At 35.0% G+C, this 11,740-nt stretch overlaps 1 protein-coding gene across 2 annotated transcripts; it reads right to left on the bottom strand.

The window, feature by feature from the left end:
• Window positions 1-1,459: 1,459 nt before the first annotated feature.
• LOC136227695 (probable alpha-mannosidase At5g13980) lies at window positions 1,460-9,866 on the bottom strand. 2 transcript variants are annotated; one of them, XM_066016441.1, is made up of 29 exons: window positions 9,182-9,866; window positions 9,013-9,096; window positions 8,819-8,907; window positions 8,494-8,668; window positions 8,204-8,323; window positions 7,922-8,008; window positions 7,758-7,829; window positions 7,431-7,544; window positions 6,844-6,944; window positions 6,659-6,752; window positions 6,417-6,584; window positions 6,241-6,330; window positions 6,020-6,085; window positions 5,887-5,943; window positions 5,417-5,648; window positions 5,153-5,289; window positions 4,938-5,003; window positions 4,784-4,843; window positions 4,638-4,709; window positions 4,268-4,315; window positions 4,070-4,189; window positions 3,918-3,983; window positions 3,471-3,583; window positions 3,266-3,350; window positions 3,036-3,146; window positions 2,854-2,949; window positions 2,315-2,362; window positions 1,935-2,003; window positions 1,460-1,838 (listed from the first exon to the last, which is right to left on the bottom strand). In XM_066016441.1, exons 1-29 carry the CDS (start codon window positions 9,374-9,376, stop codon window positions 1,638-1,640), a joined length of 3,036 nt encoding a protein of 1,011 aa, XP_065872513.1. In that variant the 5' UTR covers window positions 9,377-9,866; the 3' UTR covers window positions 1,460-1,637. The 2 variants fall into 2 exon arrangements, with proteins under 2 accessions (XP_065872513.1, XP_065872505.1); XM_066016433.1 differs by having other exon boundaries at window positions 5,153-5,292; window positions 9,182-9,865.
• Between the last annotated feature and the right edge of the window lie 1,874 nt (window positions 9,867-11,740).

Here is an 11,740-nt window from a genome sequence, read left to right as displayed (position 1 = left end):
ACTTACAACATCTGTTAGAACTTAGAAGTCAAAGTGTTTTTAGAAATCGTCATACAAAGGGAAGAAAATAACTGCAAAATAAGAGGTACATACATGATAATACAAGCAGCTGATACTTTTTTTAATGCATCTTTGGTTCTAAACAACTTACATATTAGAAACAGAAAATACCTTCCATTAGAGTATGGGAATAAGCAACTGATCAATGCTTCAAGATCCCGGTCTTAACTGTTATGCCTTTGGATTTTTACTCCATTTTTTTAGGGAAAAGTACAAAAATAAACCTTGTGGTTACACCCATTTTCGAACAACACTCATGTGGTTTAAAAGTTTGCAAAGTGGTACCATGTACTTCATTCCGTTAGCAAACACATACCAAATTGACTAACGGTGTTAAAAGTCAAAGGGAAAAGAGTTAATTTGGTCCTTATACTTATTTATTTTTATAAATTAACCCCATTATTATTTAATTATCACAAACAAACCCCAAAATAAAAAAATAAAAATCAGTTAAACTATCTTCTCCATCTCTCAACCTATAATTTCTTATTTTTCTTAAAATTTCTCTCACCTCTCCCTCTCCTCTATTTCTCTCTTTTTCGGATTGGACTTATGAAATGGTAATTAAACCCTAAACCCACAAATGGATTGGACTTACAAAAGATTCCAGATTTATAAGAGCATTATCTGCCTCCTCAGGAGATCCCATTGTCACAAACGCCAAACCCCTGTTTCTGGTCTGGCTATGCATTGAAAGCTACGCAACAAAAAATAGAACATAAGTGGAAAGTGAGATGAAAAATGAAGTGAATTGAATTGCAGAGAAAAGAACCTCAACGTCTAAAACGCTCCCAAATTTCTGAAACAAAGCACGAATGTCCTCAGTGGTACAAGTCCAAGGAACATTTTGAGCAAGCAATCTCGTTCGAGAAAATTCATCTTCTTTCCCCTTTTCAGTATTTGTTCGGAGTTGAGGTTGGGACTCGGAGGAATCAACAACTGGGTCTTGAGTTGTGGAAGAGAGATGCAAAACCAAGTGACTGGTTCGTATGCGAGACAGTGAGAATGGAAGGAAACTGCGGTTAGATAGGTTCGACTGTCTGCGAACAAATGATGGAAGATGTGTTTTATGATGTGAGCAGAGATGAAGGGAAGCCATGAAAATTGGGGATTTCTCTCGCTTCTGCAACTAGATTGAATAAGCAAGACTATTGACTCGGCTTTTTGTTGGAAATAAGAGATGACGAAAATAAAACATCATGATCTGAAATAGAATATCTGAAATAGAGAGAGAAGTGAGAGAAATAGAGGAGAGGGAGAGCAGAGAGAAATTTCAAGAAAAATAAGAAATTATAGGTTGAGAGATGGAGAAGATGGTTTAATTGGTTTTTATTTTTTATTTTGGGGTTTGTTTGTGATAATTAGATAATAATGGGGTTAATTTATAAAAATAAATAAGTATAAAGACCAAATTAACTCTTTTCCCTTTGACTTTTAACACCGTTAGTCAATTTGATATGTGTTTGCTAACGGAATGAAGTACATGGTACCACTTTGCAAACTTTTAAACCACATGGATGTTATTCCAAAATGGGTGTAACCACAAGGTTTATTTTTGTATTTTTCCCTTTTTTTTATTAAAACTCTACAAGGAAGGTTCGGATTTCCATAGGAGCAAGTTCAACAACTAGTGCTACTGGATCTACAGGTCCTCCCCTCACTACCGACACTTCTTCTTTTTCTTCGGTAGAGCCTTCTACTCTCCAAACCAGCCTCTTCTTCTCCATTTCTGCCCTTTCTTGGTTTGCAGATAAACTTGTCTCTGTTACTTTCATTATCTGGTAGTCATAGATGATTCAAGCATTAATTACATAAGAAAGTCTAACTGGCTACTACCGAATCAAGCTATTATCAACAAATCATGTTTCTTATACCTTACTGTTTGGGAACACCTTTTTCAGTTCTACCTTTGCCGTGACTGACATATCCTTGTCCTCTCCAGTCTTGCAGTTAAAAGCATAAATCAGAACAAGGAAAACTTTTAAGATAAAAGTGGACTTGCTAAGAAACCAGAATCTAAAAGTAGAAAAGCACAAGATCAGAACACAATAATCTCCGTATTGGCGAATGAATCTATGTTATGTTAAATTGCATAGTAATTTGCCTTCTTTGAAATGCCTTGCTCATAAAAGAAAGTTTAAAGAAAGGACATATTCTTAGAATCTAGACCAAAAAAAAAAAAAGAATAATCCTTGATAAACATTTTAAAGCTGTTAGAAGAGCAAGATTCTGGAGTAGATAAGAAACTGCAAACCTCATATAAGTGAGCCAACCGAATCAAAACCTTTCCATCATCTAATTCCTGCACAGTTTTAGAAAAAGTATACTCTTTTCAGCTTCAAAATACATAGTCAATGTATGTTTATCAAGGCTCATCTTCAAAACATACTATGTTCAAATACCACAGTGATTTTCTTAAAGCTGTTTCAACTAAAGCATAAAAGAGTACCCTACCACAAGGAAAGCATTGTGGCAATTCCAATATTGAAAACTCAATTGTTTTGTCTCCGGAAATCAAATTTGTTACTTTTCTTGTTTTCGTGGTAATTTATTCCTTCAAATTGTAATTAGAAAGCAGTTCCTAAGTGAAAAAATAATACTAAGAAAATAACTCGAGGCAGTCTATTATCAAAATTATTTTTGCATCCAGTGAAAATTTAATGTTCCCGAGTAAAAGCAAACATGTTCTCTCATCAACCAAACAGCTTATTTGTCTGTACTTTTTCTCTTGCTTTACCCACCAAATGAAATGACAGGTGGCAGTAAAAAGATCTAGCAAGCGTAAAAAGGCACCTGAAGAGTTAGTATTGCAACATTATCTGGCAAAACATAGGAGGGATCCATTGCAGAAAAGGTTGTTACATGAGAGTTTGTCCAGTTGCCTCCATCCTGTCAAAGAGCACTATGCATGTAAGAGTTACTGATAAAGCACAAAAGCAACAAGATTCAAGAATGTTTCAATATAGTTCACTCACCTGCTCTGCAAATGCAAGGAGGAAGGGAGAATATATTTCCTGACCATATGATCGACGCCACTTAGCACCCTCACTTAGAGGATCTACTCGTAAGTAGTACTTCCCCAAAATCTGAAAGATGTATGCAAACAAAGTAAGCTAAATCTCACAAAGCAGGTAGCTAGACTTCAAATCAAATGCCCTCAAATTCTAAAAAAATATATAATGATAGTATGTACTTAGGTACTTACTTGCAAACCTGTGCATTTATCAAGAATACAAACTGTTTCATTCAATGCTTCTCCAACTCCTCTAGAGTCATCGTGAACTAATCTCCTGTTGGGAAAAATAAAAGGTTAAAAAACCCAAGACTGTGCATAATATTCAGCAACAAAACATAAAAAATAAAAATTAAACTGATTAAAAGGAACAAGCTGCGAAAAAGAAAGAACAAACCTGTGGAGCATTAGTTCCACTTGCCCATCCATGATACTTGATCCGCCAACTGATCTATCTACTAAGATGGAGAGCTCTGACTTATCATCTTTCATGTAGATTCCAAGATTAATCTGAATGAATAAGAAAAGTGCCTTGCAAGTTAGTGCCAATTGAGAAAAATCACCTCCGCACACATAATATGTTAGTATATGTATGTGTTCTCTTGATCTTTGCTAGAGTAACAAGTTAAGACATGATCAACATTCTAATCCGATCTATTTCTAAAATTCAATCATCATAATCACATGTTTCAGTATATACTAGTTAAATTTAATAATGCAAATAAAATAATTTCACTTCTTAGATATCAACAATGTAATATAGGTTGTTTGATGAAACTTTTTCCCATATGGAAAAGTTTGGAGCGGTTCATGCAATTCTTGGAATTACAGAGAAATAACATACAGGGTAATAATTTCCTGCCACAGGTTGGTTTACTTGGAGGTCCCAATCTTTTCTGTAATCTCGAATCTGCAAAGCAACGATTTTTCATTACATACAAACCACTTGATTAGAATTTCCAAGCAAACATATGTGAAAACAAGGAAGTAACATACCCTTTCTATGAAATCACGCCCACTCGAATCTGTATAGAATGTTTTGTTGTTTTTCAGAGTTGTTGTGATTTTTGTAACCACTTCTTTGCCAATTCCATCATCAATTGGTATAGGCCCGATCTAAATATGAGAATTTTATTGATAAAATTTCCAAAATACACTAATTAGTGAGATGACAACAAATTTTTAACCACTTACAACAAACTCAACTTCAGCATGTTCTTTGTCATTGTACACTCTGGTTATCTGTTTAAAGAAGGGTCAAACATATATAGAATCAGCAACATATCCTCGTGAAGTCGTGAAATTTGCTTTCTTGAAGAAATAAAGTGCAGGAACTGAAGGCTACTAGTTTCAAGAAGAGTACAAATTATTAGAGATATTTAGTATTATTTACTGTTTATAGAATTTACTGTATTTACACAACAGTTAGACAGAATTAGAGTTTCACTGAAACGTGAACTGTGTTATGTATATATATCATTTTACTCATCAATAACAATCACTGAGAATCATATTGTTTCAGAAATTACAACTGAATGTTATCTTATGCTATGAAAGAAGCTACCTGATATATCCATGAATTGATCCTCTGATGTATTTCATCCAATAGAGGTCCTCGCAAAACTGTGAAAGCAACCTGAATTATTCAACCTTTTAGTTGCTTGTTTGACACTAGATATTAAGAAAAACTCGAGAAAAGAACATATATACCTGTCCTTTAGAGTTGATGGGATATGTACCATTTGGGCGAAAGATGTAAGCTCCAGAAGCCTTCAACAAGTTAAACAAATAGCTACTCATATGCTTTTCCTCAGGTGAAAAAACGATGACACTTAAGTATATGATTGGAAGGAATAAATAAAACCTGGAGATCCTTGGACCCATCGTCTCCAGCATAATAGCTATATGATTGCTCCATGTATGTTTTGACCTTCATGTTTATATTAGAATAGAACTTAAAAGTTAAATGCACATAAATATACCGATTAAAAGTAACAGTTTCTTATATTTTAGCATGAATCATATGAAACAATCAGCTTATTTTAGATTTAAGTGAAAGTTTAAACAAGGGTTACATACCGAGCTTCTGCTATTTATATATTGAGTAAGCTTTCCTTCTTTTCCAGAATATAATAGCTTTAAGTACCCTGGACCTATTGCAATTGTATCATTTTGGGTCATTTCTGTCTTGTATATTATCTGTGCCTCTGAAATAGCTGCTGTTGTCATAACATACCGAGAAAATGAACATACAAATAAACAAAATGTGAATACAATATACATCACAGTCAATATAGTAAAAAATGATCCTCACAATTCTCTAGTTTAGATTGCTATCCTCACCTGCACCTTTAGGAGTTACTTTTGCACTGGAGATTGTGTAAGTGCTAAAACCAAGAGGTGGTACAGATGCTGAAAATGCCAACCAGTACTTTGGGGTCACATTTGGGGAGCTGCCCAAATATGCCATGGAATGGTAATTTCTTATGTTTACAGAGGCACCCAGAAGAGGCAAAATCTGCGATTCAATTTTTTTTCCACTTGAATCCTTGACATTGACATTTTCATTAATGACCTGCATCAACTTATTATGTCAGGTGATAAACATAAACTATTGTAAATTTGCAAAATGAGACAGTCATCTTTAAGAAAAAATTGGATAGGACATATGAGAAGGATATGCAGCCTGATTTAGACGAATATATACATTCCTGCATATACATGCACATATGATATGAGTCTTTAAGAATCTACAGGCTTCCATTTAATGTAAAATAAAGACAATAAAAGTTCAGCATAAAAAAAGAACTCACGGGAATTCTTATCACACCCTCTCTTTGCCACCCCAGAGAATTGTAAACAAGCACCACCTACGGAAAAGGATCCATCAAAAAATGCTCTGTTCCACCAAAAGAAGTGCGAGAATGTTATTTGTGCTCTCCTTACCAAGCTTTTTCCATTTGAAATATCAACTTCCGATGCTGGACAATAAGTTATGTTCAGCAGAGGACACTGAAAGGTTGAAATGAAAAATACAAAGAAAAATCTGCATGTTAGATACCCATTTCTGAGATAGGCAAAAAATATGGGTTTGAATTCTTTCTACTTCAAAGAACAAAGTATAATGCACAAAGTGAGATAGAAAGCTTAGTTAGCATTAGTATTGCCTGTTGAAACATGTTTGTTGTATTTGTGCAACCAGTTTTTGATTTTGACTTTGCCATGCAGGTTAATGATGCTCCAACTACCCTCTCAGCCTGCAAGAGCGCTAATAGATTTTAAGTAATTGAGCTAAAGCATAATAACAGGAAACCAAGAGAACGTCAGATAAGCAAATATAAACCTCTGTATATCCTATTGACAGGCGTTTTGCATAATCATAAGCCACATGCTGTTTCTCTGTGCCAGTAACTGCATCGTGGTGTTGAGCAATTGCTAAGGCATCAGCTAGAGAATCTGTATTTGGTCCAGCTTTACTCCTTCCTTTAAAAAACTCCAACTGTCTTGCTGCCTAATTTTTGTTCAAATTCAGAATAAGCATCATTTGCTCAGATTTCTGTCAAAACCTAATCATATAATTCTTACCAAATAGTAACCACTCATTGTTCTAACATAGCCTTTGATGGCAGGCCTACTTGTAAAGTATCCAGTCCAATAAGAATTTGCATCATCTGCATATCTGACATTTTCAACTGTTAAGTTTTAACTGCTTGAAGAGAAAAGAGAAATGGCAAAACAATACTAAATTCAATTCCCAAATTCGCACTTACGGAAAATAGTCATCAGTCTTGAGTGGCCAGGATTCTTTTGCAGCATATTTTGCATCAGTATATATAGATGGTGTTGAATACAAGGCATTTACACGCCCATCCTGCAAGCATTCAATCCAATATTAGCATCACAAATTACAGGAAGTAGAAAGATCTAAACATTCCTCAAAACCAAAGCATATAATATTTAGCACATACAAATCAACGTGCCAAAAAAGAATTTGAACTAATTAATTTAGGCGCATCCAATAGAAAGAAAGAGATGTTGTAAAAGAAGGCTTCATCAGCCATGAAAAATATTATATTTGGAAAACTTCTCAAGCATAATTCACAAGCATTTGCAATTAAAAATTCATAAGACATTCATGCTTTTTCTTTTTTTATTATTCTCATTAATTTATAAGGTTGTGTAACTACTCTTTACAAGACTTGAACCCTTGACCTCCCATAAAGGGAGAGATGCGGTTCGCCACCAGGACCCAGCTGGATAGGCTAATTTATGCTTAGTTTGCAATTAGATGGAAAATACGAACATTCAGCTGCTGTGAGCAGTTTAATGCATAATCGTAATCTGTGGAGATACTAACTTGATTCACATAATGAATAAATTTGTCCATCTGCTTGAACCATGTATGAGCATATTGGTACTGGAAATCTGTCCCCATAGTCCACATAATATGATTTGTCCGAGTTATATTAGCCTGGAAAACAGAAGGTAAAGAACTGTTGTAATATGCCTCCACTGACTTGAACTTTTTTCTTTACATATCCCTCAACACCATCTTACACAACCAACTTTCTAATATAGAATGGCATCAAAATAAAAGAAAGTTAACCTCTTAAAAAGGATACTTCATTTGATGGTATAATGTGAACATAAATAGAAAGAGAATGAATTAACATCATTATCTTACTTGAGAGATTGCAGCAGACACAAAATCATTCACACGATCAAGGACATTGTAGTCGAACAAATTGATGTTATCCTTCAGGTGAGCAGAAGAAAAAGAAAATTTTAAAAATCACATATATAATATGCATGAGCTATAATGCCAATCATACTAGATAACTAATTTACCTGGAGAAGGGGTGACTCAGAGTCAACTTCAAAGTAGAAGTTATCACTGGGAGGCTCATAATTCTTGGGGAAGACACCTGTAAATATCTACAAGAAAATAACAAGGTGAGAGAACATGATGTTATATTGGTTTTCAACTTAGATGAAATTAGATATTTCAAAAAATATAATTTATATATTGTACAAAATATATAATGAAGCTAATAGAACCACAATTAACTATAATCTTCTTTTCAGCGTTATATTTCTAAACTGGTTTACTGAAAACTTAGAAATCATCACCTGTGAAGATGAACCTAGACTTTTAGAGCCCTGCCAGACAACCTCAAGAGTCTTTTTGTCTTTCCTTTTACTCCTGTCTTGATAGTCTATTCTTGCGAAAAAAAGAGCGTCGAATCCAACCTGAGCCAATGAAAGATTGAATGAAGTGCTATATATGAAACTTATAGGGGGCCTCTGTAAGTGAATTGGATCCAATTACATGTTTTAAAATCATAATCCACCACTTTAATGACCACTTCACTGCTTTACTATTGATTAGTTTGGCACCAAGATTTGCACGGAAAGCATACCTCTGCACCCAACAGGTAAGCCTGCACGGCAGAGTGTCCAAATGGATCAATTTGCCAACCGATTCTTGGTGTCAAATTGAATTCTTCTTTGATAAATCGATGCCCTAAAGTTGTTTGATCGATCATATCAATGTAATGTACAGTAGCCTCATCATGCATGCACATGCCCCCATTTCTGCAAACCAAAAGTTGGAAATCCGAAATCTAAATGACAAATACCATCAATTTTTCCAAGAATGCAGTGCAGCAAGTCCAACATCAAACAGTACATTAAGATTCATATGATGCAAATTAATCGAGTTAAAAAGAGCAGAGGAATTGCTACATTAACTCAAGTTGACCAGAGCTGACAAGCTTCTTGACTATGGTTTGAACTTGGGTGCTCTGCTCTCTCCACCAGCGCTGGAAAAATGCCTGTTTTTAAGCAAAAAAATTTTACGGATTCAGTTATTTGCTACTTATTTCATATTTCAATGGTTTCTTGGAAAATTGACTGGGTTAATAAAAATGTGAAGCAACCTGCTCAACATAAATAAACTTGCGATTCCTATCAGCCAGCAATGCAGGCACAAGGGAATCCAATACATTTTGCACACAAGCTCCCTGTACAGCATTAGTCAAATAAATCAGAACCTTAACAAATATATGCTTATGAAATCAAAATTCCAGAAAATAAGAAAAAAAAAACCTGTATGGAATTGTTAGATCCAACATAGTATTGATCAACCGTCTTTAACCATCCAACATCATCATGAGTGTGAGGCACCAAATGAACATTGATCTTCCCAGGGACAATTCGCGATGTTGTATTATAAGCAATATAGGTTGATTCTACACAGAAACTGCTTGATAATACGATCAAGAAACATGCTTGAATTAGCATTCTGATGGTTGGTAGTGAGCAAACGAGTAAAAGAGCTTGGTAAGTCAAATTAAATACAAAGTACAGTCAACAGACTGGATCACGGCATCAAAGAGGAATATCAAAGAAGACCCATAATAACGCAATTACTTTGTCTGGACCTCATTTTTGAGATAAAAGGAATTTTACAAAAAAAATAAATAAAGAAAGATAACATCACTTTCTAAAGGAAAGGAGAGGAGCAAATTAAGCAGAAAATCCTCAATTCAAAATGATACTGAAGTTTAAGAAATGGTTTCTTTTTTGGATGCATCTGCTGAATGCTGCAGCCTGCAACCTTTTAAAACAGAGTATGGCCAATTACTGCCGTCAAGTGGTGACTTTAGTAGAAGCATGAGTTGACTGCTAAACCTTATCTAGTCTACTACTTGCAGCTGCATAATTCAGTAACAGTAACAACCTCTCTTTGAAAGTTAGTTTCTATGCGTGCCACCAATAGAAAACACGGTTTATCCTTTAGCAGTTTTTTCAAAATTTCTATATTTAAAATGTAATCATTACCTTCTTTATATGAGAACAACGTTTCACCTAAAAACTGATTCAACAAATATATTTCAGAATGATTAGGTGGTTTAATTGTCTGATTAAATGGTCATAAGCTGGAGGTAGGACCCAAAGAGAATCAAGAACAGTTAACACATCTTATCCAATATCCTGATATATTTCGGGGAATTCTCGACTCTGTCCCCGTATATAATTTGCAGAAAAATCTTTCTGAATCCCCGTCCCATCAGACAAGACCGGTCCGGTCCTGACATTTGGATCCTAGGTGAACCAAGAGATAAGGATACTCTCTTGGCATAAAATATGAAGGGATGAATTGTAGATATTTAAAATTTCGATGCACTAGGACTCTGCGGACCGTCCATATTGTTGGATTACTAAAATTCTTATTTTCTACATGTATAGTATCGATTTTTTTGGTCAATTGGACCTCTTTCGTGTCTGGACTCTAGTCGGTCGCACTCTCACCTAAACTCATGGTTCCGGTTAGGAGGTCACACTCCCGCCTAGACTAATGGCCTGCCCTATCGTTGGGGTCCCGACACTTATTATTTTGTATTTTAAATATTAATTGAAGATTTTTTTTGATTAAAAATGAGGAGGCGAGAGAGACGGGGCAGGACATCCCAACTAGGTCGGCACCCCCGCGCGCCGCTCCCCAGCGACCCGATATTATTAAAAAGAAACAGAAAGAAAAACATGCGAGTTCAGACGACTAGTTAAAGCGGTAAACCGCTCTGTTACAAGAATTTTCAAAAATGAGAGGTATGCAGGGTGACGGTGGTGAATCCCACCATTTCTCCTCTGAGCTGCTCCGGCCCAGTGATGCCAAATATTAATTGAAGATTAAATTTATATAAAATAAAGCATCAAAAGAATAAAAAAACTATAACAATTTGATATTTTAATCAAAGTACATTACATATGTACAATTTTTTTAATTAGCTTTATATAATTATATTTATTTTCTTCAAAAAATATATATTTTAAATATATATATATATAATTTTATTAATAATTTCGAAATCCTAATAATGATAGGGTTTTACTATTCACCACCCCAAATTACTTATCACCGCTTCCTCTCGTACATTTTCACCCTTTTCATTTTTCCATTCAAAAATTAATATTCTCTCTCCCGAGCCAAAAATTGGATTTCTGAAAAACCCGAGAACGTCGAGGAAATCGAATAACTACCGTTTCTATTTACATTAATTGAAATTCTTCTCCAAAAACTAACGGATTCAATCAGTATATTAAAAAAAATTCATTCAAATTGGCCTGAACGAGTGATTCACACCACCTGGCCTAGGAAACGGGTATTTCATCCGTATCTGCCTAGGCCAGGTGGTGTGAATCACACGTTTAGCACATATTGAACGAGTTTTGTCTCCGAATCCGGAGACGAAACTCGTATTTTCGATTCGATTTTCAAATAAAAATACTTATCCGAGTAATCATTAGTCTTTTACCTCTACCATGTTTAAATCCCATGAATGTTGTTCGGGTTTTTGAATTTCGAAAAAATTGGAAAGAATTTCAGTTTTTGAATTTAAAAAATAAAAAGCGCAAATAAATAATTTAGAGCGGTGAATAGCAATCCACTAACGATAACATCTACTATAACATCGGATCCCTGCGGACCATCCCCTTCCCATTCTAATTTTAGGGATGAAAAATACCCCAGCCTCACCGGTGGGTGGGGAAATTTTTTTACACAGAGAATCTTGCCCATTGACAACCCTACCCTACCTGAGAGGCTGAGAAGAATAAAATTATGGAAACTTACAAATTAACCACCTCTCGCTGGCAGGAGAGAGG

The sequence above is a fragment of the Euphorbia lathyris genome, chromosome 1, assembly GCF_963576675.1.
Source record: "Euphorbia lathyris chromosome 1, ddEupLath1.1, whole genome shotgun sequence".
Classification (NCBI taxonomy): Eukaryota; Viridiplantae; Streptophyta; class Magnoliopsida; order Malpighiales; family Euphorbiaceae; genus Euphorbia; species Euphorbia lathyris.
The sequence above is the reverse complement of the archived record's forward strand: the minus strand, read 5'-3'. Positions and strand labels throughout refer to the sequence as shown.

What these genes read in the sequence shown, in the direction of transcription:
- LOC136227695 (XM_066016433.1), bottom strand. Translation starts at nt 9,376, where the DNA reads ATGCTAATTCAAGCATGTTTCTTGATCGTATTATCAAGCAGTTTCTGT. An exon ending in CAACAAACATGTTTCAACAG is followed by an intron (nt 6,086 to 6,240) that starts GCAATACTAATG and finishes TCAACCTTTCAG; the next exon opens with TGTCCTCTGCTGAACATAAC. An exon ending in GGCGTGATTTCATAGAAAGG is followed by an intron (nt 3,984 to 4,069) that starts GTATGTTACTTC and finishes GTTGCTTTGCAG; the next exon opens with ATTCGAGATTACAGAAAAGA.